The sequence below is a fragment of the Falco rusticolus genome, chromosome 2, assembly GCF_015220075.1.
Source record: "Falco rusticolus isolate bFalRus1 chromosome 2, bFalRus1.pri, whole genome shotgun sequence".
NCBI classification, from domain to species: Eukaryota; Metazoa; Chordata; class Aves; order Falconiformes; family Falconidae; genus Falco; species Falco rusticolus.
In genome coordinates, this window is record NC_051188.1 from 79434793 (window position 1) to 79462632 (window position 27840).

Sequence of the window (27840 nt, forward strand, 5' to 3'; positions counted from 1 at the left end):
CAGTGTCCCATGCTCTGCCAGTGAGGAGGTGCAAAAGAAGCTGGGAAGAAGCAGAGCCAGGACAGCTGACCTGAACTAGCCAAAGGGATATTCCATACCACAGAACATCATGCCCAGTATATTAAATGGGGGGACTTGGCCAGGAGGGACTGATGGCTGCTGGGGGACTGGCTGGGCATCGGTCAGTGGGTGGTGATCAACTGTATTGTGCATCACCTGGGTTTTCTTGAGTTTTATTCCTCTGTGTCTCTCTTTCAGTTATGAATATTAGTATTGTTATTACTACTAGTATATTTTACTTTATTTCAAATATTAAACTGTTCTTATCTCAACACATGGGTTTACCTTTTTCCAATTCTCCTGATCCTACCAGGGGCAGGGGGGAGTAAGCAAGCAGCCGCGTGGTGCTTAGTTGCTGGCTGGGGTCAAACCACAGCACTTGCATACTCTCGAGGTGTGTAAGGGTATATGTCTAACATAAGACTGAGATTTTGACAAGAGTAAGCTGGGAGTTTAGGTCAGCTTGCTGTTGTATGAAGTCAGAGAAGGTCCACCTGGCCTGGTGTCCCTTCTCTGGCAGGAGATAGAGCTGAATGGTTGGGGAAGAGTTCAAGTGCAGACGAGTGTGTAGTAGTGTTTCCCTGGGTTCTCACAGCTTGCGGCTCAGAGGTTTCCTGAACTAGGTGTAGTATGTTTGTGTTTACTAGCTCTCAATGGATTTTTCTTTTGTAAAATACTTCACTTGCTCTCTGAACCTAAGCAGGCTTTTAGTGTTCATGCTGCCACCTTGCTGTTCACCTCCTTTTCCAAACCATTCATGAGTAAGGTGAACAGTATATAGCCCCATAAAAATTCCCTGAGACTCAGGGGTACAATCTCTTCATTGATTGACCACTGACTCCTACTCCTCTGTTTCCTGTTGCTTTATCTGCTTTCTCATTTATTTGAGAACTGGCCATCTACCTTCTCATTTGAATCATTTATTGAAGAACTTTAATAAAAACCTTGTTAATATAAGATGTAGGTCCATGTAAGATGACAAAATGGCCCTCTTTTTTTAAGTGTTTCCTCCAAAAGACGTCACATGCAATTTATATTAGTAAATCTTGTATCAGAATCTTTGGCACAAGATCTGTCTTTTTTTCCTCTGTCAAAAGCATTGGGACAGTAATAAGCTGAGATGTTAGTGGTTTAGATTGTCTGCCTACAGTGCTGGCTTTGAACCTAGAAGCTAGCAGTTTTTGTTTAACAACCTTGGTGCAGAGGACAGCAAAACCACCAGCCCTTACTTGGACTGTACCATGTAGCAAATTTAGTTCTCTAAGATGAAGGTAACTTACAAGCACAGCTTTAGTGCCAAGGACTGGCAGAGTCCTCCTCATGAAGCCCAGGACCAAGCTGTAGCAGGCATCTTCTTGATCTCAAAGCCTATATTGATTAGGAGAGGGAAAGACCAAGGGTCCCCATATCCATCCAGATATACTCATTTTTTCACCGACTTTCAAATACATGAAAAGAATATATAATAAAATATATATGGAATAATTACTGCCCTTTTCAAGAAATTCTTTAACTTGCTCATCCCCAAAATATGTTAAGGGTCACAGCACATAGATAGAAGGCCAAGAAATTTTGATTGTTCTCAGCAACTATTTGAATCTCAGTAGCTTACTACAAGTAGATGTTCTTACATATTTAATTTGTTCCTGAAATAATTATCAGGAGGCCTGTTGAAATATCCCATTGGTGATGATTCACATATTTGAAAATGGCTTCATTGTGAATTATGTGCTTTAGTGCAGACATTTGAGTTTAATTTGGCCTTTGCATACTTTGTCCCTTAGAAACGAAGATATTAGAATGAATATTTGATACAGAATGTAAGTAAGGTGGTATAAAATACAGAAGGATTAGTGTATAGAAGATTAGAGCGTCTGTGGAATGAGGACAAAATAATTCTGTCTAGGAAATGGTGTGGCTGGAGATGCATGCTGCAATATGTCTTGAGTCACACTGCGGGAACTTCTGTAACTGCATTTCCTGATCGGACTTTCTTATCACTGTTAGGTTTGTATTCTCATTTACAGTTCATTTAGACTTTGCTGATTTCAGGGGGAGAAACAGATGCCCTTTGAAGAGTTAATTCTCTTCAGAGGGGACAGGGATGAAGCCATTCAGATTCTTACCAGAAAGGAGTACTTGGAATTACATAATAGTCAAACTGAGTTAACCACTTGTTTGTTCATTTTTTGTTACGTATCTGTTGCAAAGAAAAATAAATGGCAGAGACCTTGGCTTTGTAAGATAATTTACCATCTGCCTCTCATCTAGTATCTACAGCCTACATCTTTTGTGTAAGAATCATATTTCTTCCTGCTTTGCATGTTTAGAATAATAACAAATGTTGTTTATAATTGCAATACATCTGCTGCAGGAGGGAGGAGAAATGGAATGTGCAGTGGTCAGATTCTTGGGTAAATGAGAATGAGACCGCTGCTCTGTCTCTTGCTGATCTTCAGAGGGCAGGCTTTTATGCCAGACAAGAAAAGAAAGGAATTTCAAATGAAGTGATGCACCTAGTTAATATGAAATTTGACAAAAAAAACCCCAAACAGAAACTACTGGAAGGTTTTAGTACTCTTGTTAAGCAATGGAGTTAAATTCTGCCCTGTTGCATCTGTTTTGTGCATGTGGGAGCCGTCAAGTGGATGAGGCTGCATTGACAGAGCATGGCTAGTACAAGTTTTTTGGACATGAACCAGTAATTACCATAGTGCTTCTGAAATTAAACGCTCACAGCACCAGCATGGCAGGTCTAGAATTGGTAAATGAATAAGCAATTAAAAGGAAGGGGATTGAAGGTAAGTATTTGCTATTAAGAGAAAGGGCAATAACTTTTTAATGGGTCAAAAAGCTACGAACTTCAGCCAGCTTATTGAATATGAATATTGAGGCCTGACTGTCTAAAGTAACTGTTTGGGGCTTATAAAGCTGAAGCCTGTGGGTGGCTGGCTGGAACTGAGTTCCTCTTCCTTCTCTGCTCAGAGAAGTGAAGGTCATCTGCTGCCATCAGAGAAATGTGTCAGAAAGAAAGGAAAAATGCAAAGGGGTGCATCTGTACACATCAGGCCATTAGAAGTTACTCTCTTGGGTTTTGGCTTTGACCCTGGGTCTTAAGAGTTACCTGAATGAGAATTTGCCCCCGAGGAGCAAATTGACAGTAAATAAATATTGAGCATGCAGGTTCTGGATCAGAGACCTTTCTGAAAACCAGTTGGGTCAGATCTGTTTTGTAATCAGAACTACGAGTTCTTCACAAGAACTTTGCAAGAGTTTCTAATTGTGATTGTAAAACAAGACTATTGGTAGTAGCCAAGTCTGGTGGGGCTTCAGGACCTGAGGGGGTTCCTCCTGCCCCAGCTCAATTGGTAAGTGACAGCCTTGGTTCGGTATGTACAGGTCCAGTTAGTAACGAGGCAGGACGCATATTCCCAGTAGACACACATGTGCATATACGCAGTATACTCAGCCAGCCATACAGACCAGCACAGACAGAAATGCCCTTCTGGCACCTGCCTAAACACAGACAGCACTTACGCCAGCCTCACTGCCACTGCTGCTGTTCCTCCCTGCTGGCTGCTTCTGGGTTGCAGACGCACACAAGGCAGACCTCCCCACCAGTGGGTTTTGCGCACTCTTGTCAACCCAGTCACTGGCCCAGACTCTGGTCTCCTCCTGTTGATGCCTGCACCTACAAGCCCTCAGGTTTGCAACCTCTCACTCCAGCGGGTGATGTGCAGACTTCTGCTACTCATTGATGAGTCCATCATGATACTTGCTAGCGTTGATGAATACAGACTCACCGTAGAGAGTGCACTCACACAGCAGATAGTTGGGAATAGTGTTTAGCAGGAGCACATGTTGGACTGCAGTGATCAGGGGCAGGGATAGGTCAGACAGGTGTACTGACGAGCTGCCTGTTCACATGTGTCTGGCCCCTTTAATCCCCTTTTCCATCTATTTTCTCAGGCTTGATCCTCCTCAGTCCTTGATCCACCCCTTTCCCTTCCTTTGGGAATTCCCTTAAAAATCCTGTGATGACTGTTTCTCACTGTCTGCAATTCCAATAGCCACCCCATGGCTGGCTTTACACCATCCCAAACTTCTGTTCCCCCTGCATGACATGGTGAGTCCTATTCCCCAGCAAGTCATTGCTCCCTCTTGCTTGCACTGTTGCAGGAAGTGTTTCCCTCTTGACACATCTTGGTGGGCTTTCTTCTAGGAACTCCTGTCCTTTACTTTTGAGCGCCTTCAGAGTGCCAATTCGGGGGGCTCTGTTTGCACTCAGTAGGTTAGGAGGGTTGGTTCTTTGAGCCTTGACTTGGTCTCCGTGTTCAGTGTGACTGGCCTTTTATCGTGTAACACTGCAAAGACCATTTTTAGACCTTCGTGGCCAATTTGATTTTTCTAAGCTTTCTATTTTAAAATGAATTAAATAACGTGGCTGGCCAGTCACTTGCTTAAGCCCATGGGAAGTTTCCCCATGATGTAAATCATCATTGCAGTGGAAGTCACACTGGCACATTTTTACCGTCACATGTGAAAGTTTCAGGAAAGTTGTAACTGCAAACAGGGAATGAAGCTGCTGCCACTTGTAATTATAGTAAATCAGGTTCTGCTGTCTTAAAGGCTGAGTTATGACTGTGTACGAGCCACTGTATCACAGTCAGAGGAGCTTGACAGACGTTCCTGAAGAAGGTTGACTGTTTGAGTTCTTGTCTAGGTGAAAGACAATGTAAACCTGAAGGAGAAATACATTACCTGAAGCTGTCACAAGTCCATGAACCCTGCGATTACTAAGACTGCGCGTTCATAGGGAATGATTGTGTCTTGCCTAGTAATAGTATGACACCAGGGGACACCAAAAGAAAGGTGAAACTTCAGAGTACGCGTAATAAGACTTAACATGTTTACTCTTTAGCCTCCAAACAGAAGTATTGCCATCAGTCTCCTGTATCCCATATACTCTAAATATGCCATGTACACATTATAAAACCAGCCAAATAAATAAAAATAAAGCAGGCCTTCCCATACAGGGCATGGCTGCACCATTTTAATGCTCAGCATTTCATTCTTACAGACGGGTAGTAAAAATAAACCCCCCCAAGCAAAGTGAGTTGGGGCAAAATGTGACCCATATTCTGCAATAAATAAAACTAACTTCAAAGCTGACCTACAACTCATCTCAGGCATTCATACTGTACTGCTTTAAAAATACAGGGCCAAATGAACCTTGAAATCGCTGCGATGGCATAACGGATAGAGTTTACTCAAGGAGCAGGTATTGACAGTCTGTTAAAAGCATTATCTTATGATAGAACATTTTGGACCACATTCATCTCTGATATAAATTAATAGAAATGAATAAAGCTTGCTGAAGGAAGAGTATGGCCCAATACGTAAAAGATAGTTTTTCACTCATTAGTATAGTTTACTGCTAAAACTGTGTTCTAAAAAAATACAGAAGCAAATACAGTTCATGGGAGACGTCAGTGTTGAATGTCAGCTAAATACACTGTTTGGGCCAAATTAGACTTCTGACTACCAGGGTAATAAAGCAAAGGCCATCTTTTGCCCTCTCCCTCCCATCACCCATTTTTAACAAGAAAACTTGTCCTGACTTGGGTTCTGACTCTGTCCTGATCATCAGTATTACAAATGGGAGTGCAAGGGTTGTTTATTTGGTAGTGGAAATGTGCAGCAGACAACATCCAGTATAGGCATGTTGCAAAGCATCAGAGGCCCCCTTTCAGGGTGGAGAGTAATGTATTGCTTCTTACAAGATGTCTAAATTCTCTTTTTAGTAATCTATGAGTATATTGTATGTGTGTTGTCTTTATATATATATAAAAATATGTTCAATATATACAGGTACATCTAATATATTCATATAAATATGTGTAAATGTGTGTAAGTGTATATGTATATATTATCTCTGTTTTCATAGACGTATGTGTGTGTATGCACATACGCCCATACACTCAGGTATATTTACTTATGTATAAAAACTGGCTGTATATCAATATAACAAATATTTTGAAGGTAACAGTTTATAGAGGTGTATATTCCTCCTCCATTGTAGTGACAAGATGATATAATAATAGAAAAGCAGTAACAACCTGATTTTTAAGTGAAAAGCAAAAGAATATCCGTTGCTTAGAAGTGGTTCAAGTTTGTTTCTACTGGATTAACAGCATAACAAGGTAAAATAGCAGGGAAATTTATTGTAAAATGGAAGCTGTTTTATCCACCTGAATGCGTGTGGTGTAAAGAATGGTACAAAGAAAAGACGGCATTTTGCTGATGCTTTTCAATAGGGGCCTATTGCATTACAGAAGTTGAGTATCTACTCTCAGTCATTTCTCTTGTAATCAGATTGCTTGTGCCTTGTTCTTGTTTTCTTTACAAGTTGTAAGAAAGAATGGGCTGGAGCTCTTGTGTTTATCAATGATGGGTCCAGTTCATACATGTTTGGGCAATTTTGCCTGTTTATAACTGCCAGCATCATTGTCTGAATTTCCTTCTTTGTTAGCTGAGCATTATTGCAACTCACTTTCCTGCTGGATTTAAAGAAGTCTATGTTTGTATGCCAGATAAATGTGTGCTACTTCTGTTTGTTCGAGTGGTGGTTTGCTGGTGACAGAGAACTGGAAGGAGTGTGTATCTTGGGGTGCAGAAGGAAAATACCAAGGTGTTATGTAAACTAATAGGAACATGTGCTTTGATCTGCAAGAGCCAGTGAGAGAGTGGTGCAAAGAACAGGAATATGGTAGAGATGTTCTTCTGGCTGATTTTGTTGGGAGCTAGAAACGTCCCTTGACAGCACCAGGCAAGGCAAGTAACAGCACCCAGGATCCACAAATGGAGGGCACTTCCCAGAAACAGCTCTGTGCATATGGTGGGTGCCCACGTTCCCTTGTTGCTGCATTTGCCTTACCTGAGCATCTGTGAAGTGGAGAAGGGAAAGGGCTGGTGAGGGTATTGTCTGGTTGTGGTCAGCCTTCAGGGGATCCGCACTGTGTACCCCTTACACCTGACATATCTCAGAGGTATGAACAGGAGTGCTCTGTGTCTCTTCATCACAGGGATGAGAGGAGTGGGATAAGGGTGGCAAGAGCTGCGTTGTTGTCACCATCGTTTTTGCTAGCTGCCCTGGCACTAATGCACCTTGGGATTTGTGTGAATTGCCCAGTGCATTTTAGAAGACTGTTTCTCCTGTCTCTTCTTCCCCAGCTCCCCAAATTACCCATTCCGTGCCAGTGCTGACACTAAAACACATAGAAAGAAGTAGCTCCAAATGCTTCCAGGGTGTTTACAACTGTACACAAGGAAAGGCGATTGAAGATATAGTCAAGATTAACCTCTTCTTTTGTATCACAGTATCATTATCTAATTAGATCAGAAGCAAAGCCTTGCAGCTTAGTCAGTATTAGAGCGTAGGCACCCATTTCAGGAGGAAGCCTTTGAGAAGAGCAATCTTCAGCCGTCCACCTACACCATTTTCTTTGCGGCTTTGCAAGATGGAAAAAGTGACAGATGTAAACCTCCCCAAAGGCAGTTGCATGTTCTCCTTATGCGGATTGCCTTTAAAGAGACTTCTGCCTGTCTGAACCACTGACTTTTGGATGATTCCTGTGGGTAACCCTTGCCTTTCCTGTCTGTGGGCTGCTGGGGCAGGGACAGCACAGCTCCACTGAAATTCAGTGGGTAAGACCCTGAGGAGAGGGTCTGCTAGTTTTGAGTCATTCACACTGTTTTATTACAGGCATAGGCAGATTTTATCAGACACTTGGAGCTGTGCTTCAGATAAGCTGGATGGAGAGGGAATGCGAGGGAGCTGGGAATTCTTCTCAGTTGCTGGAAAAGGTCCTTCATCTGAACATGGACTCTTGTCACCCAGTAGTTGCTCTGCCTTACTGCAGAAAATGACCAAGATAGTTCAAATATGTGGAGATGCTGCAGCTGGGACTGTTGCTAAACAATTCACACGTCCCATTATATACGTTGGGACTCACACTTGATTTTCTGATTTTGGTTCTGCATCAGCTCTGAAATAACTTTCTAGTTTAGATTCAGCAAACATCCTTCCAGAGGAGCATGTCTTGAGCAGTGACCCCAAGCATTCTTCTAACATAACAGATGTTGGGTTTTTTGTGGGCAAAGCCAAACTGGGTTTGATTAAGTTTGGAGTTTACCCTCTATGTGGAATTAATCCTGGTGTGACCTTCACTTTACTGACATAGAAAGGTCTTAGATCAGTGCTGTGGGTTCCTGTAGGAAAACATACTGTAGCAAACCCTTTAATTGTATTGGGACAGTTTTATCATCAGCAAATAAATGGAGAGTGTGGGAGAGAAGGATAGAGTAGATCAGATTCTGTCCCTGCTCCAAGATCTTGATCTTAATATTTGATGTCAGTTGACTTAAGACCATGGGAACATGAGTCTGACTGGGGCATGTGGAGGCCACTGTGCTAACAGTGGTATCAACTGTAAAACACACAAGAACTCTTACAAATACTACAAATACATAAGTGGCAACTTGTCTGTTGGGAGCATATAGCAGAGCTTGAGTTTGACTCAGGTCTTCATTAGAAGTGAAGTGGTGACTTGGTTTTGACACATACATACAGAAATTTATGCGATAGTAATACTTTGAAAATGTTATGATCTGATGACAGAGCAATGTTCTGAACTTGTGCCATTAGCCAGGTTGTTGCAGCCCCTGTCAGCACAATGTAATCTCATCTGTTGGCACAAAGACAAAAAAAGACTCAGGTGGTGCGTTCACCACTTGCACATAATGTTCAAAAACATCTAACGAGCACTGAAATGAAAACTAGCAGTATTAGAGATGTGCTTATTTTTCCACTTGCACACAGGTTACAACTGTCATTACTATCCCTTGTTCTGTCACGTACATTTAGAAAAAGTTGCATGAAGACTTTGAACTTGTGCATCTCCTGTATGGCACTGAACACACTGCCTGTTGAAGGACTCTGCAGCCCAGCAGACTGCAGTTTCTTTGTCACTGTGTACAATGAAGCTGCTCATCGCGGTGGGATTTTAAGTTATACTTAGGTATATCAGATATTTTTGAAAGTGTGGATTACATGAGCAGTTACACCTAATAGATAGTAGACCATATTTATCCCTTGAACATCTCATGGCAGAGAGACACACTTGATAGTTTCATCTGAGTCCATGTAGGTTTTTACTGTGTAAGAGTCTGTCCAAGTTATACAACCTAGGCTCTCTTCATAGACAAAAGATTTCACTGGCTGTCAGTGGAGTGTATTTCATCCAGAATGAACCAAACAAGTGACTCTCCACATTTACTAGGAGAAGTAGCTGTGGTGGGGTTAGCCTGGCCAGCAGCTGAGCACCTGCGCAGCCATTCCCTCAGTCCCCCCTCAGAACAGGGGACAGAGTCAGAAGAGCAAACGCTGAAAACTCATGGATTGAGATCAGGGCAGTTTGATAGGTGAAGCTAAACTGTGTGCACAAGCAAAGCGAGTTTACTCACTGCTGCCCATCAGCAGGCAGACATTGAGCCACTTTCTGAAAAGCAGGACCTCAGCATGTGGGAAGGGTCACTCGGGAAGGCAGACACTGTAACCTCAAGCATCCTCCCCTTCTTTCCCCTTTCCCTCCGCTGTTATTGCTGATCACAGTATCATATAGTATGGGATATCCCTTCGGTCAGCTGTCCCAGCTGTGTCCCCACCCAGCTTCTTGTACACCCCAGCCTACTCTAAAAAACAGAAGGCCTTGACTTTGTGAAGCACAGCCCAGCGATAGCCAACACACACCGTGTGTTATCGATACTGTTTAGTCACAAATCCAAACCAGCACCATAGGGGCTGCTAAGAAAAATTAACTCCATCCCAGACAGCCAGTAGAATAGCTCACATGCAAATGTTTACGTTGTAGGTGTTTGCAGCTGGTTAAAATAAATCCCATCTTGAGATTTTGGGTTCCTGATATATCAGTATTTATTCCTACATGGAAGGTTTCCACCTTCCAGTCTTAGAATATTGCAGTATTGCTGTGTGTCTAGATTGTCATGAATCCCTTAGCCTGTGTCAGCTCCTGAGCCAGTAGAAAGCTGTGCTGCTGTATTGATTTCAGTGGTGCCATTGTGATTTGCAGGAGCTGAGTCCAGAGAGTGCCTGTGTTTTTTTGGATCAAAGCAAATGTTTTGAGGTGACACGGATATTGTTCTGTGTCCCTTCATTATTTCATTTGAAGTGACAGTGTTTGTGAAGAAAACCATGTAAACAGCCTGAACTCTTACATCCTCTTTCTCTCCTGTGTGTACTGGTGTGTTAATAGGTAGCATAGATAAATGACTTACAGAATTATGTTAAGCATAGATAGACCAGTCATATAGAACTCATGCAGTAAGAGAATAACGAAACCTCAAGAGACAAGTCAAATTTAATTTTCTGGTAATGTATCCAACTGGCATTTTTTTGAAATGTCATTGTCAGTTTAGTTGATGGTCAGGAAAAAGTGGAAACATGTTGTCTTGACTTTGAAAAACAGATATAATTTGGATGAAAAACGGATGGAAAAAAAAACCCAGATGTAATTAGACAGGAATGTCTAATTAGAAAGATGTGAGAAGACTAAGACTTTTTGTGAGTCTCTCTTGCTAGTGGTATACATGAGCCTTCAGGCCATTAACATGGCTGATTTCTTTTGATGGCCTTCCAGTTTGTGGAGGAAGCAACTGCTTTCACTGCTGGATTTTTCCTCTCCCAATAGAGCACTTGGGTCAACCGACATCCAGCTTAATTATGTTAGTCCATAGCTCACCCCTTACCTTTTCATTGAAGGTTTAAGTAACCTATTGTAAAAAAGGATAGGAAGTGTCAAAAGGTGTTACTGGGAAATGAACCAATGCAGAGATGAAGTGTAAGAGAAAGGACTGTTAACACAGAGGGTCTCCTGATGAGCCTATAATGAAAATCCCTCTGGAAATTTTCAGTATCCTGTCATTGTTGGAAAATGGTAGTGCATCAGAATAGAAACATGATGTTTCTTCATGTATTTTTCTGACTACATTTTCGTGAAGATTTGTTAGGTCAAGTACACTCTAGTTAGGAAGAGAGAAAACCCAGTCGAGCTGATGACCAGGACACTTGAAAATATAAGAGACCCAAGATGGAGTTCTTGATCTGACTCAAGGACTTAGACTTGGTTCACTCTCATCTCGGTGTGTTCCACTGGCCTCTGGAATGACTTGTTACTGGTTTGTAAAAAGTACAGCCACACAAAAAATCCACCACGAAATCTCAAAGTTGAGTTTTCTCTCTGCCTCAGAATAAGAACAAAATGGAAACCTGAGGTGGAAGTCATGCTTTTGTGAAATGAGTTATTGCTTCCCACCCTTGCTTTACTAATCATTCTGTAGATAATTCAGAAGAGACAGGATTTTCAAATGCTGAATGACTCTGATGCCTTATTTGAGCATGTCCTGAAATTATGAATTAAAGTTCATTAGCCTTTTTTTTAAACTTCAAATAATTTTAAAGTGTACATTTCAATTTTACTATGTGAAATAAGAGTTAATTGATTTGATGATATTCATACTGCAATCCAAGTGCATCTGTCAAATAATTATTTCTATTTTCTGCATGAAGAGTCCAAGAGTTTTTGTCTTGAAAACTCATCTTTACACAGGACCTATTATTGATAAAACATTTAAGTGCTTAGGATATACGGTTAGCAGCAAGAGTCAATCTTTGTTCATGCTACTTTATAAGCTTCAGTTAATCCATAATATAAGATGTAGGTCAGCTGGAGCTTTTTAAAACGGATGGAAATTTAGTAGTTTAGGGTAGTTCAATGGATGTATGCCCCTGCAAGGCTGCCAACTTCTCCAGTTCTGAACTGCGAAAAAAGCAGAAATCAGACTGCTGAAAGGCGCTCATGCTAACTCATTTTCATTCCAGAAGCTGCAATGCCCTGTGCAGTGGGTTTTGTTTGTAACATATTCAGCACTGACATGCTACAGAAGATAATTAGTTCAGTAGTGTTTAGAGGATTTTATATTTAGTTTGCTGACAACAAAAAGTATTTTAATTTGGGCAACTTCATTAGTGTAAATATTCAAGAAGAGAGATAAAAACACAGTTGTTCTAAGTAAAACGCGAGAATTGGAGGTAATCCAGGGTTTATTTCTGCACACACTTCAGGTTTTTCTTTATTTTTATGTTCAGGATCATAGGTTATATCTGTTACTAGATTAGTGCTAGAATAAAGTAAATATATCGTCCTGTATTTCTGTTTCATGAAAGTCTTTGAGAGTGTTGAGGAGAAATGTGCAGAATCGGTATGGCTGTTCCTGAAAATAAGTCTCCCGGGACATATGCTCCAGCCATCTATATGGCTGGCCACAGAGATGTCCTGCTGAAGGAGCTTCTTCAGCCACTCATTCTTCTGCATGTGACTGCTGTTCTCATTCACAGAACTCTTCCAGTTTTGGCGGCCAGTTGATGAAGTTTCTATCCACGTCTCTGCTCCTGGGTGTATGTAGTAGAATTAAAGACTCAATGCATGAGTTTAAAATTTACTTTTTAAAACACCTCTGTTGCTTGCCTCTGAGTGTGTTTCAGAGGGTCCTCCTGGCTCCAAGTGTTCTTCAGCCTGCTTGTGGGAGAGAATGGGATGGGAGCAATCGGAATGTGAGGAGATGGAAGTGCTTCTTGCAATTTGCAGCCCAGAATTGCTTTTGAGAGGGTGGAAGAGGCAGGAGAAGTATGTGCAGGAGTTGGATGTTCAGGAGGAGATGCAGGAGAAGGAGTTCAGAAGGTTGGATGACCAAGGTGCTCAGAAGTTGCCTGTTCTTCAGAGAAAGTTCCTGCACCAAAATGTCATCACTATTGCAGTTGAATAAGACTGCTGTGAAAAACTGCATTTTGTTTGGAGTAAAATGTAGTATTTTGAGTTATTGAAGCAGACTTGTGAACTGTGATTTTTTTTTTTAAAGGTCAAACACTGTAGCAGCTTTTAAATTGCAGTGTCCAGAACTGAAAACATTTTTCAGGATACGAGAAATGTGGCTTCTCATGTCTGTAAGGGCTAGGGACAAAATGTTGTCTTGTGAGCATGTAAGTTGTCACAGAAATATGTGTTTTCAGCAACAGCTCTTGGTTTTGATAGTTTGGGCAGAGGTATGGTTTTTTCCTATGCAGTTTGCAGGAGACATTTCATCACATTCCAGCTTAATCTAGAGTTTATGATAAAGATGTACACAGAAGTATTAAGGAAAGATTTTCTTTACACACCAAGCTCTTCAGACTACCTATTGCCATCAGGCCCAGCTTGGAGGAAAGATGTGCTACATAACTTCAGCTGCTTCTGCTGTAACTCCAAGAAAGCCCCAGGGCTTTCCTCCCTAGCCCTTCCACAGGTAGGTAGGAGGTGAGAGAGCCCAAGTTTTGCTTTTGCTTTTTTCCTTCCTGCTGTCTTACTCTGTGCGTGCTTGTTGGTGGGGCGAGAGGGTGGGAGGAGGAATGTGGTGAAGACTCAGAATATCAACACAGGAGACCTGAAGTAGTCTTCCCTGAGGGAGGAAGGGTTTCTCTCTCCCTGTTGCAGAGTGATCCAGCTGGATCTGCACTTCAAAACTAAGGCAGATGGGGCAGTTCAGTTCCTAACAGCTGCTGGCTATTTTTTGAGTATCTCCTACTTAAAAGATTTTTTTTTAAAGGGAAGGGCTGTTGGGAGGGGTTCTGGTTTTATGTATTTGTTAGACTGTGAATAATACTATTTGTACTTTGAAATAGAAAGGTACTGCAGTTATGAGAAATTGCTTTCTGCCTGACTGGTATACGTAAACAGCTTTCATCTCTAAATGTATGTATCAGGCTCGTGACTTCAGTTTGTCATTCAAGGGAATGTGTCAGTCTTTTATTTCAAATTGTGTTGGCTCTTCTTTTGTCAGGAAAGACCTTTCTTGTGCTCTTAAGTAACAGAAACAAAGGCAATTAAAAAATGGCAGCAAAAAGCAATTATCAAACAAGGATTAGGCTATGGATATTGCTTTGAAAAGACATTTCCACTAGATTCAAAAGAAAGATGAAGCTGTGTGTCATTTATACTTTTTTTTTTCCCCTCTTTCATGTTTCCTGAGGGTTGAAGATAAATTAGGGTAGCTATTTTCTGTGCAGGCAAAGTACAAGCTATGCCCCAGATCTCCAAATGTTTCAACGTGTAAATACTGCTTCTGAAGCCATCAGGTCTTGCTGCAAGTACAGATTTATTTGCATTCATGTTTGAAGGTTACTTTCGTTCATTGACCCATTTAGTTGTCATTCTCTATCCTCCGTTGCAGGCATATGGCTTCATGTGCATGCGTATGGAAGATGAACAGCTTTAACTCTCTCGGGCAGAAACATTCAGCAGAGAAACTGACAAGAACCAAATCTTGCCATGGATGTGTCTGATTAAAATTAATAGGCAGGACCCATATATAATTGTAATCATCCTGTAAACCTCAGTAGAAGGCTGTAACTTTGCTGTAGGACTGAATAAAGGGAGCTATATACAAAAGGTGAATACAAGGAAAGGCTTAGAGCAGCAGGTCAGTGGGACTAGTATCAATCAATATAAGATATTTCTTTAACAAAAAGATATTTCAAGAAGTAGATACCTAGGCCTGTTAATGGCTCAGGTTGCATCAGTGGGTTGCTTAATTACTTCAACTCTGCCTGGTTGTAGCTGTGAAGAGTGTAAACTTAAAGGGGGCTCGCACAAAACTCATTCATCTCACAGCATGGTGTGGAGGTGTAATCAGTAGTTGCAGGAGCAAGGAGGCATGCCCATGACGCTGCTGACTCCAGTTCTGCTTCCCTGTCCTGCTGGTGAAATGCATGTTTCAAGAAAGTCTGTAAATTCTGTGTCCACCTGCAGGCACTTCAGTCTCATGTTACTTGGTGGTATGGGTTCTGTGTACGTAAACCCCTTCTTGTTTATAGAGAAACATTGCCTGGCCAGGAGGTGTGATACAGCCAGACAAGGTGAGTGACGTTGTATAGTCTAGTAAACCTTCAGACTCAAAATCAGGGGGGTGCAGAGCTTGCAGCCTAACAGGCTGACGTATCTAATCAGTTATTCTGAAGAAAAGCAGTATTCAGATACTAAAATAATGCGATGAGCAGCCTGCATAATAGAGAAAGAGCACACAACTCGTATTTCAGAGTTTCAGAGGAGTGAAATCTTTACTTAGGGCTTTTTTTGTTTGACTGTACAATGTCAGAGCCAATGTCTTTCATAAGTTTAGTCCAGGGATCTGAGAGAACAATGAAATTAAAAGAACTTTTCATATTCTTTATATGCAGTGTGGTTTAAGATTCTCGCTTTGCTAGAACTCAATTGCCATCTTCTCATGAATGCATTCTCTTCTATTATACAACATGGCCTACAGTAACTAGGGATTTCATGACATAAATCTTGGCTTGGGGGCTTTTGATCTCTCTTTAGGCTCCAGTTTACTGTATTATTTTTGCTAACTTGGTATGGACGGAAGTTAGCTGATAAGTTTGGTGTAAAGGACGTGTGCTGATAGAAGTAAAATCTTAGCCACCCATGCAGACAAAATTCAAAAACTGCTTTTGATTAACATGTAATCTTCCAAAGCACATTTGGATTTTTCAAGCTTTGAGATGTTCTGGTTAAGTTTGAACGAAGTGCTACCAATACAGTGCTGTGTTCTTGATCTAGTAGATAGCTTGAAGCAAAAAAAATCACAGAGTTTTGAACTGTCCCCAGTTACCAGAGTGAGAAGTAAATGTTAAATACTAATAATGAAGTAAAACCACATCTTGATACATTTGTACATCCTGAACACAGACAGGATGCTCTTCTTAATATGTTTGTAGGAAGCATCTGAGCATGTGGAGTGCCAATCCAACTTGAAGACTTTGACTGTGCAATTTGTGTGCTTTATTACTGTAATCATGTAATCAAACAAGGCATCTTGATCAAACTGACGTTTTAAAAACACAGAAAATTTCTTGATACCCGTTTTATTTGTGACTGATACTGAAATCAGCCATGATTTTGTTGGCAAAGGATGAGATTGGTCACGGCATCTAGAGGTTTGGTGTCTAGTCTAAGCTAAATTGTCTTCCACTCCCATTATAGTTAAGAGAAAGATGCACTTCCAGAGGGTTATTTATCCCTTCCCAGAATAGAAATGCAAGATAGGTAGAATTAATTACCTGTTAGGTGTGCCTTTTTCTCTCTATTGGTAATTTATGGGTCCTAAACAGTCAGTTTAGGTTAAGCGTCAAACTTCTAGTTGTATGAAATTAGGTAGATTGAATACTACAGGGCTTGCTGTGAGCATAGTCAAGCTTTCCATCTGAGTTATGAATAATCTGTCCAGTGATCATGAGTGAGGCATCATCTGTAGATCAAGAGCAGTATGTTTAAGAAGGCCTGGGTGTGGGCTATATGAAGAAATGCAGTTTATTCCAGTGCAAAGTAAGAGCTTTGCTGCCCAGGGGATTTTTTTTTTCCTTCTTTTTTTCTTTTATCTTTTCCTTTTTCTTTTTCTTTTTCTCTTGTTAAAGCATGAAAGACTTACTATATTTTTAGGTTGGGAGGCATGGACTCCTCATTTCTGAGTTGGAATGGACTTTGAGGCCAAGGAGTTTGATTTGGTTACTTCATGCACTCACTTAGTTTTTCTGCCCTGTTGTTTTGGTGCCTGGCATGCAGTTTTATAGACATTTACATAATGAAGGTCGTTTCTCTGAGGCAAGGTACAAGAATACATTACAATTGTAAATTCCCTTAATTGTCCTAAAGCAGGGCTCAGAGCTTAGACAATGGAAAATCCTATTGTTCTAAGTCCCTGAGAGACATGTGAATAGAATAGAAATGTATGGATGTGTGGATTCTAAAGCTAAAGTTGAAAAACTGCTCACAAAAAGGTTTATTCACTTGTGATACATAAACGATGGTGGAAGCAATGAACCAATTATCTGTGAGTTTATGTTAAGGTTTTATTTGGTAGACAGTTACCTTAAACATGTTCCTGTTTCTAGTGTGACTGCCTCCCAGCCTTTATAGAGGAGGTACAATTCAGGCCAGTGTACAATTAGGAAAGTTCCTATTATTAAATCGGTATATTTTTTCACTCTGTCAGGAAAGCTGTTTCTGTCCCGTGCATTTTCTGGAAGTTAGAAGATGGCTTTTTCTTCCCAGGTATCAGTATCTGTAATTCACTTTAACTTAAGCCTGTTTGAACTCGGTGAGGAGCCTGGGAAAGAAATGTCCATTTAAATAATCCCCATCAGAAGTTTTTTTAAAACTCAAATTATTTAAATAATTATCAACTGATACAGATAATCCCTCTCATCTGAGAATTTACAGATTCTTAGTAAACTAAGCATTAATGAACCCTGTCCATACCACTGAGAGGAAAGTGTTCTGTGCTCATGCAGTGAGTGGGGCACACAGCACCCTGGCTGGTTAACAGCAGAATTAGAAATATATGGAAAACGTCTCCCTGACAGTATGCCAACTTACAGAAACACCCTGGCTTTGAACTAACTTTGATTTATGTGAAAAGCCCCAAGTATCTTCATCTTACCATTGGGAAGTGTTTTAATTTTTGTCTTACACTAAAACAAAGCAAACAGGCAATCCAGTTTGGAACGAAATGGTTTGAATGGCCCAGCATGAATTGTGTGTAAGGGGTAGTTTCATGTAACTGTAAGTTGCGTTTGTGTTTCAGAATGGAAAATAAAAGGTTTCTCAAGAGACAGATTCCTGGGTCCAACAAACTGCTGGAAGGTCCCCAGCTGCTAAAAGAGCTGTCCCACCTTCCCACCCTGCTTGCAGACTGTGCCATCTTGTCCTGGCAGTGATGGTCCTGCAGCCCATGTAGCTGGAAACAAGCACTCTTTGTTCTTAATTTCCCAGGAACGGTTTTCAGGTAGATGGGCTTGCTGTCCTCACTGGTTGTGTAGGTGCACTTGAAAGCCAGCTCAGGGAGGGTGATGGGAAGGTGTCTTGGAGAGAGGGCAGAAGGCCACTGCACACTTCTGTAAGAACATCATCTTCTATTGCTGTAAGCTGCTTCTGAAACTATATGCTCCGAATAGCCCAGACCCACAAACTGGGCCATGACCTTGCGATGGCTAGTAGTCACTCCATGCATCTCCTGGCGTATGTACAGCCGTCATGTTCACATGCACAAACTGGATGGCTGTGTGACTGCTGAGTTGTAAAATCAAACTGTAAATCATCAGGAACTAATTTACATGCACAATTATTTATGTGCCAAGAGGAGGAACCTGCACCACTTTTTGTGTGCAAATAGACAATGTGGTCATGACTGTGCACTGGAAAGCAGCACAGTAAATGCTAGGTATTTACTGTCCCTGCCTTCAGTGCTCTGCAACACCAGCCTGCTGGTCTTCTGTAAGTGCATACTGGTCTTCTATAAGTGCCTACTTGCTTCTGGGGTTTAGGAAGGGGCTCACTCTGTGCAGGTGGGGACAGAGACAGTAAAGCATGAAGAGGCTGAGAGGAGACTCCATGGGATGGTGATACAGGGTGGCTTTCTGCAGGAACTTCACATAAATCTCTGTGCTGCCACTCCTTGCTTACCCCTGCTCCACAAAATTAAAACTGTCAGATGAAGCAGATTGTAGTAGTCTCTACCAGTAAACGTGTAGATGTTTTGCTATGACAGTGGCTTCTTAGGAGTGGAGCACAAGGGCTGAGATGCAGAAAGAGGATAATAGATTGAGAAGGATCAGACAAGAGGATTTTTTGTTGGCATATTTACATGTAAGTGTATCAAAAAGGCTTTTTGCTGATGTAAAAATTATAAAGAAATATGTTTCCTAGCTAATTCCTACAAATGCTTCAGTATAAATCTGGCCTTGGCCTGTTATCTCTGTGTGTGTGTATGTTTCTCATCTTGTGCTTCTCTGCAGAGTTTGTGCCAGCATTCCCCAGCTGTTCAGTTTTCTGATACAAATCTAAAATGTCTACAAATGAAATATCTGCCAGGTATCATGAGGATGTTTTCCATGTCTGGATGGACTTTGCAAGCTCTTTCTCTCATGCATAAGTCACTAACTTTCCCTTTAATGTGATATGTGACCAGATTAGACTGTTTTTCCCATACTTGTGTTCTTGCACAGTAGGTAGTCCAGGGAATGGTCTGTAGCCATCAAGGTGTGCATATGGTGGGTCTCAGGGGCAGCAGCAAAGCCATGAATTTGCCAAGAGAATTTTTCCATAATAGAAGGACTCCCTACTCCTGCCTCAAGGGGAAAGATGTGGATGTGACGTCTTTATTCCACTTTCCCTTGTTCAGGTTTTGTGTTGGAGAATCCCCTGGACTTTGGCATATTTTTTTTTTTGATTGAAGCAAGAGGAAATAAGGGATAAACCCATAAATTCCAGAATAGGAAATGTAATGGTGTTTCTTTAATGGAACAGGGTCAGTATACAGTGCCAAGAAATTGCTGTGGTTTCTCATTGTGATTTAACAATTAAAAAAGCACCACAAAAAGACACAGAAGTACAGTCCTTGTGTACATTTTTTTTTAATAAGGAAATTGTGCACTTCTACCTGGCTGCAGGTAAAGGGTGTGGAAAGAGCAGATTGTAATGTCTTTGGTTTCGACACTGAAGTGCCAAATGCTGCTTATTTTGTGGTGTTTGAATTGAAATTTCTGATATTACTATTTGCTATAGTGAAGTTTCTGAGAAACTTTTGAGCAATTTCAGGCCAGTGGTACTTGCAGTTATTTCCTTCCTTCAGAAGAGCTTGTGATGAAACAGTTCAGATATATTGGGAAGGGCAAATCCTGCTCCAGTTGTAGCGAGCAGGGAAAGCCTGCTGTGCTAACCCTGGACCTGACACTGGCTCATGGTGCCTATTGATGGGTGCAGAATTAGGCTACACCACCTAGAAACTTCTAGGAGTCTGTGTGACATTTCTCTGAGTAACAAATGAGTGTATTACCAGCAATGAAATGCAAATGATTGAAGCATTTTAGTCACAAACAAGTATTTACCTGAAGAAATTCACTGTAAGGGTAGGAGTGAGATTTGGTTTGGATTTTTTGGTGCCTGTTCAGACACATTCTGAAGTATGCACTCCTACCCTAAGTATGAGGAAGGGGTGTTCTGCTTCTTTCCAGATTAAATACAATTTTTCTGAGAATGGTAAACCCACATCTTCCCAGAAATCCTTGTAAAATCCGCGAGGAAGCAAATAAAACCATCAACATGTTTCTCCCTTGCTGAATCCATTAGCAAAAATTTTGGTGACTTGAGCAACAAGAGCTCCCTTAGCATCTTCATCAAAGACAAGAGGTCACCCTCTACCAGCTCATGAAACAAGGGGCTGCTGTGAGCTTTGGACTGCAGCCAGGTATTCAGGGAAATCCACGTCTTGAATGGGCATCTGTGTTCAGGCCAGTCATGTGTTTCTGGTTGTGAGTCTGGTCTAATATCACTGTGCCTGGAATTTACTTTCCATGGGAGATCCTAACATGGAAAAACAAAACACATTTCGCTTCTCGGGACAAGCAGTTGAATTCTGAAATGTAATGTGGGGTGAAATAAAGACAAAAAAAATTTGCATTACTTGAGTTTTCTTTTTCAGTTTCGATTTCTTACTTTTTGTGTTCTATTTTTAGTGGATTGGAATGAGAAAGTTGCTGAGTGCTTGTTCTGGTTGGTGACGATGTATTAATGTCCTGTTGATAAATTCATAAATAAGTAGTTTTTGAAAACCGGTATTTGGATTCCAAATTTAGGGGCATCAGCTCCTAGATGTATTTTTAAGGGTGACGTTGCAGTAACTCCAGGAGGGGACACTGGAAAACGGAAACAATCCAACTTATTTTTCATTGGCAATCAAAACAGTTTAAAGAGAAACATCTCAAAATCGCAATGCTAGACTTGGTGTTGATTTAAGTCCATTCCAAATGGGCACAGCTGCTGTGGTGCTCAAACTGAATGGCCCATCATATGCATCCGTCTTGGGGTGAGTTCTCTGAGGTTCAGCCTTTCATTAAACTCCGGGGGACCAAAACTCCTTGCTGCATGAATCATGAACCTGTGGCCTGAGGAAAATGAGGTGGGTCAGATAAACCAGAATTGAAGGTGGTCAGAAATTCCTAATACACAGCAGACGGATATGAAACAGTCCCTGTACTGTAAGGATACAGTCCCCTCCAAATAGGTAATCTGTTTCTCATGAAAGACATGTGGCCCAATATAGAAGTTTTAGGTCAACTGATTCAGTTAAAGATTAGCCTCAATATTCTGAAAGTGAAGACTGGAGTTACTTACGGACTTTTAATTCCTTAAAAAGGATTATAGTGGGCACCATGCTACTGCTACAGTGTCAAATCTTTTTGTGGGTTTGCTAAATTAACCTTTGTAATAGAAGGGCTTCTTATGTACTTCCAGTCAAAAGAAGAGATGGTTTTAAGATTGTAGCAACACAAACCGCCAGTGATTGGGATCCTGATCTAAAATTCATAGTTTTTTTCTATTTCTTCTTAAATTATGTTCCTCTACGGTTTTGCAAATGAGTTGCAGCGATACATTGTGCTCTGATGTAACACTGCATACAGGATACTTAAAATGGAAATCTATCAGAGGGGCAGAAACAACTGCAGCTAATGAGGGAGCAGATACTGCAATTAAAGGTAAACTGATTATCATTTGTGAAATTACATTTGGAAAAGTGACTAATGGAAGTAATGTTAAATCTCACAGTCATGTAGTGAGAGGAAAGGCTTCAGTTTTAGGTAACGGTATGTATACTGATACATGTTTTCAGACAATGAGTGTGTATTTTTGGTTGTACCTTCCTCAGTATTCATGGCAGTACACGTTCTTTATGCACTCCTGTAAGTTTGTACAATATTTACTGTCCTGATCTTGAAACTCATGATGAGCTGACTGCTACAAAACTCTGATAAGAACCCTTTACCCTGGAAATCTGGGTAACAATAGAAATTGTTGTAATGGAGTTGCCATGTGATGTTCTGTCACATTGAACTGCTTTGCAGGACAGACAGGGAATAGGAACAGTCACTGACAAGTACTTTACCCTGTGTACTACATGTGGGACCTGGTGAAAGAAATCCTGTCCTAGTGGAAGTTAATGACAGGCCAACTTGGCCAGCTTTTGACCAGTGTGAGAAGGAGTTTCCTAGCTGCGTCTAACTTGTGTGTGTAGTGGGTGGGTGCATAATACAAATAATTGGTGGTATAGCCTGATGTTTCAGTGCTTTAAAAATTTAATAGGCTTGGGAGGTAGCTGGTTCTCATTACTCTTAAGGGGCAGTGTGAAGGATTTTGTCTCTATAGATCCCATTTAGTAAATATTGTTATGTTTGAAAAGTCTGATTTCTTCCTTGCACTTTTCCTTCAAATGCTGGTTTGGATGTTGACACTGGCTTGAGGTGCCACCATCGATCTTGTCAGTGTGCCACAGATTTCTCCCTTTGAAATAGCTGTTCCATTTGATAGATTGTCTTTGCTTTTGTTCTTGGGACTTGTGCCATAAACAAACAATGTGAATACACCCGTGGTATTTTGTCGCTTCCAAAGAAGTTGTTTCATTCAGGTCCAGGACAAGATTTTAGTGAAAAATGACTGGCCTGTTTAAAAAAGGCACTTGAGAAAACTATTATTTTGATACATTTGGTCAGTTATGTTTTCTAAGACATTTGCCGTGCAAACAGTAGGGTCAGATATTTCTAGAGAGGTTGTGTGGCTACCTCTTTGCTCCTGGGCTGGGGAATGCTCAGAGAATAGTATTTGCTGTGGATTTGGGAGATGCTGTGGGAGCATGACGTTAATGTATTTGGTGCAGAAGTTTGCTCTCTGGCATTGAAAGAGTGTGAACTGAGACTAGAGTGAAGAAGAAAATTTAAAGAGAATGCTAAGCAGGGATGAAAGGAAAACAAGAAATTACAGAATTAGGAAGAAAGAGAAATCAGAAGATAACCCACCATTCATTTTCTAGGAGCTTGCAGACAATGTGATTTTTTTACAGCATTTCAACATTCCAGCTGCAGCCTATGCTAATGATAATCACAGGGCTGGGGTAGTTTACACGTGGCATATAAATGCTGCTTGCATATGCACCAGTGTGGCAAAATGGATTGCCAAATTGCAACACTGTTTTGGTTGTAATTTAATTACAGAAACATTTTCAACATATGAGATTGTTCTTTGACACCTTACTTAACTTTTTTGTTATTATTAAAAGTTTTAACTAACAGCGCTAGTAAATAAAATAAAGTAAGCAAGCAAAAAAGTAAAAGGGAAAGAAACCTTGAAAAGTTTAAATCTTGGTCAGGGCTCTCTCCACCCTCCCCACGCAGTCCTTTTGCCTTAAAATGGGAATCATGCAGGATAAAATGGATATAACTAAATCCAAATCTGGGATTCTCATTGTAATCCAGTGTGCTTACACCTAGAGTAACATGGAGTTTAGGATTTACATTAAGGTTTACTGATAAAGGTAATTTACTCAGGAATAAGGTGAGAAATTTGAAGTTGGTGTTGTGGTTATTCTAGAACAGCTTTGCCTGAGGGCATAGTTATTGTGGCCTGATCTTCTGAAGCGGATTAATCTAAATGAGAAAAAAACCCTACACGTTCAGAGTCTGGAATAAGTATTTCCGTAGGTATTATTTTTTACAGAGTTATTGTGGCCAGTCTCCCTGTCTAGACAAACCTTTAGAGTTCTTTTGATAAGAGAGTTGTTACGGTAAGAGATTGAAGCAGGTTTGTCTTTTCCTGCATGTCTCCTTTTGCTGTGTTTCTTGTCATACATCTTTCAGTGGGGAAGGAACAAAAACATAGGGCTTTGCCTTTGAGATCATGACTACTATGTCCAAGAAGTTGTTGTTTTGAGACGAGGGCAGAGTTTTGGCACTGAAGCTGCAGTGATTGCAGGGCAGTCTGCTCCAAGGCAGTGGAGTTACATTAGCTGTGGAATATTAAGATATTTTAATGGAGATGCCAGCATCCTAGTAAAATATTCTGAGAAGGCACTTAGAAAATGGCAGGAAGGCTTCTTAGCCCTGTTTGAAAATTTTCTTATAGAGAATCAGGAGTGTGTGATCCTGTAATCCCACCATACTACTTGCAGTGTAGTGGGAGGAGGCTGCTGCTCCCACTCAGAATTTGGCTTTTGATAGTTACTGCAGTGTGCTGATCTCAGCGTCAGCTTCCCAGTAGGTACCTGCTAATGCTTATTTGTCATCATTGTTCAGTGGAAATGAGCTTTCATTGCTCCCCAGGCCTAGTTGTGAAGGGTTCAGTGAACTTTTCTTTCATCTTTCAGGTTATAAGACCCTTTTGAAAGGAATTTCAGGCAAGTTCAGCAGTGGAGAACTTGTTGCAATTATGGGTCCTTCAGGAGCTGGGAAGTCAACGCTTATGAACATTCTGGCAGGATACAGGTCAGTAACAATGAAAATCCCAAGTAAGATACAATCACATAGCCTGATGGCTCCTTGGAGATGAGAAGAAATCTTACCCAGTGTTTGTAGAAAACAAGTATTTCACAGATTTTGAATTAGATTCTTACTGCTTATATTTTTTTCTGTTTGTCCTGTTCTGGTCATTTAGGATTTGTCTGTTAACAACTCTGATCCAAAAACAGGAAGCAATTTGAAGTCCAAAATGCAAAAGCAAGTCTCTGTTCTAGCTGTGTAACAAATGGACTCAGTGCCTTATATTTGTGATATTTTTTTAAAATCACATTTTATAAATACTTGGAAAAAATGACCCTTTTTAGTCGCCACTTTTACAATGTTGATGTCTTCTTGACAAAAGTGCAGTGTGTGAAGTGGCTGTGGTTCATCTGCCTGAACCCCCCGTTGTATGGCCAAATACCAAGTGTACCTGTGTTGTTCTCAGGGCGTAAGTGGCATAAAAAAATGGCTTGAATGGCTTGATACTTTTTCAGACATACATATAAGACAGCACAGACTTTTTACTAACTTTGAGTAAAATTTTCAGCAAAGTCGCATGAAGCCTGTTATGAAAGAAAGCATAAATTATTTTCTATCTACTGTGTCAGTTTTATTCCACAGTGGACAGTAATTACCTAAGACTTCCACTTACTGAGGCCTGTGGCAGTACAAGTGAAGGCAGGATTTACCCCTGGTTATTTTCTTGGTTCATTTCAGAGAGACGGGAATGAAAGGAGAAATTCTCATCAATGGGCAGCCTCGTGACCTGCGCTCTTTTCGCAAAGTCTCCTGCTACATCATGCAAGATGACATGCTCCTTCCTCATCTGACTGTCCAGGAAGCTATGATGGTGAGTTTTGTTTCTCACTCTAATGTATTTGGGCAGGAGAAAATGGAAGAATCTCAGTGTGCACATGTTCTTATTTCGGGTAATGCTATGAGCTGTTATCTCTATTTGATCCTAATCCATGAAAGTGCTTAGACTTTGATGATGCCTTGAATTCCATTTGAGGCTTATCCTTGTAGGGGTTGTCTGAGCTTATTTAGCTTTATCATTTTCAATTTATGGCCAGCATTGGAAGAACTAAGGCTCTATTCCTTAGACTTCCTAGGCAATGGAACCTGAAATTCTGCACAGAATGAGCCTTTGTAGGGACTGTCTTTTCTCCTGGATGGTGGATGAGAAACCTTGTCTCTCTCCCTTTCTCCCCATCTTCTATGTCCTGACTGCAAAGTGCTGTTTTGACTTCAGCATGGTTTATCTGCTACATCTGCTCTTTTGTGCCTTTTCTTTAATAAAGGCATTGTGTAATATCTCTTCCAGTTCTTCACAGGAAAACAACAGAAAGAACAATCCCAAGATTTATAGGCAATGTAAATTCTTCTTACTGTTTTTCATAGCATCAAGAAGTTTACTAATTGCCAGCTGGACCGATCCGTCTAGAAGCACCTGTTGCTCAGTTTGAGAAACAAGCTAGTGTTTCTCAGAGGGTGTTTTCAAAATAAGGCTAAGGTTGCTCATACTGTATGCCGGCATCAGTTCACAAATTTTAAGGCCAGAAGAAATCACTGTGGTTTTTATATGGCTCATTTTCTGCAAAGGCTCTTCTTTGTGAGGATGTTTTTATTTTATTTTGTTTACTTGAACATTGTAGTCAGAATCCTGTAGGACCACTTTTGTAGAATTGGGCCCAGATGATATGATACTTGTTGTCTAAATTAATCAATCAAGTCTCTGGCAAAAATAATTGCTTAACAGTTTAATTGCTTCTAATAAGGGTTAATCATAATGTTTTGTGGAGCTGCTTCTTAAGACAGCAGATTACATCTTTTGCAAAATTATTTATTTCTGTACTCACTTGTTCACATCCTGGAGAGTGGCAGAGTTTGGTTACCCTTATGATATGGATGAAGTACAAATAAACTGTGATTCTAGTGTTGCCTGGGAAGTTGGTGGCTGTGCAAAAAACATGATTCTGTCATCTTGCTCTTAAGCTCTTTGACTTGCAAAGTGGCCTTTCTTTCTAATATGCTTTTTGTCAGATGCCTGAGTGATGGCTTAAATCAGATCGTACTCAGTTACCTGCGGCACAGGAATATGTGATGCTTGTGATTTGAACATACAGTTCAACTTAAACTTTTCAGACTGGGTTGAAGTTTTTTTAATGGTACATTGGGATGCTGTGTCTGAGACATCCACTGTAACTGGTCGTTGCACTTCAGACCAATTCAAAATCAAATTCCATTGTATTGCATTTCAGGTATCTGCTCATCTGAAACTTCAAGAGAAAGATGAAGGCAGGAGAGAAATGGTATGTATACTGTCCATCAAACTGAGAATTTTTGGGGGTGTCAAGAGAGTTCCATGAAGTGAGCTGTGTAAAGCATTTTTATCTAACATTGAATTGCATTGAACTTCCAATGATAGAATAAATCAACCTCAAAGTTGACAGGTATCATTATGAAGGAATGTTTACTACAGTCTCTATGAAAGTTGCTTTCTGTTTGAGACTGAGTAGAGAATTGTAAAAGATCTACTGAAACACTAGATTCTCTTACATGCATGTCTGAGGGGTCAGACATCTTGTGTGTGTGGCAAGATAAATCAGTCATGTCTGGCACTAGGGAGCATACACCTTAATTTTTCAAAGGACTAACAAAAAACTTAGCAGTCCCTGTAACTGCTGCAGAAATTTCTGTGCTCATGTTTGAAAGTGTTGATCTTCATGGCTGTACTGGTGGATGTGTTTTACTGGACAAGTTAATGTAGTTAAGGTGCAGAATAATGCATTTTGAAGCTGTGTTGAGTAACTGAGGTTTGGACAAGTAGGGAAACAAGCTAAAACATGCACATAGCCTTTTTTAAAACATTGGAAATGAGCTGCACAATTTACTCTTGCACGTTTGCTGCACTGTCCTGGGTCTGCAGCTGACGTATGACTTTCCTGAGTGGGAGAGAAGTCCTGGTGTGCTTTTGCCCGTGGAGACCTATAATCCAGCTGGACCTGCACTAGGAAGTGTGCTTCTTCCACCCCATCTTACTGCCACGATTCCTTTTCATCCTTTGTTGTGACACAGAACTGTCCTTTTAAAGAAGATACCTTGGAGGTGTGTGACCAGACAGAATGGCTTCTGATGTGTTAGCTTGTGCATGAGGCAGCTTTCTCAACTAAATTTGGTTACCTCTGTAACACTTTAAAAGGCTGGAAATGTGCCCTTTGTACACATTTTTTTTTTTTGCACTGCAAGTGTCTGAGCCTGTGTATTCTTAAGGACACTCAGAGCTG

At 40.7% G+C, this 27840-nt stretch overlaps 1 protein-coding gene across 2 annotated transcripts in view; it reads left to right on the forward strand.

Annotated features, from left to right (window-relative positions):
• Positions 1 to 27840, forward strand: part of ABCG1 (ATP binding cassette subfamily G member 1) — a 61054-nt gene that overhangs the window by 11837 nt on the left and 21377 nt on the right. For both annotated transcript variants that reach the window (XM_037377553.1, XM_037377554.1), the window contains exons 3-5: positions 24421 to 24538; positions 25271 to 25403; positions 26815 to 26865. In XM_037377553.1, coding sequence (XP_037233450.1) covers positions 24421 to 24538; positions 25271 to 25403; positions 26815 to 26865 — 302 coding nt within the window. The remainder of the gene's footprint in view (positions 1 to 24420; positions 24539 to 25270; positions 25404 to 26814; positions 26866 to 27840) is intronic.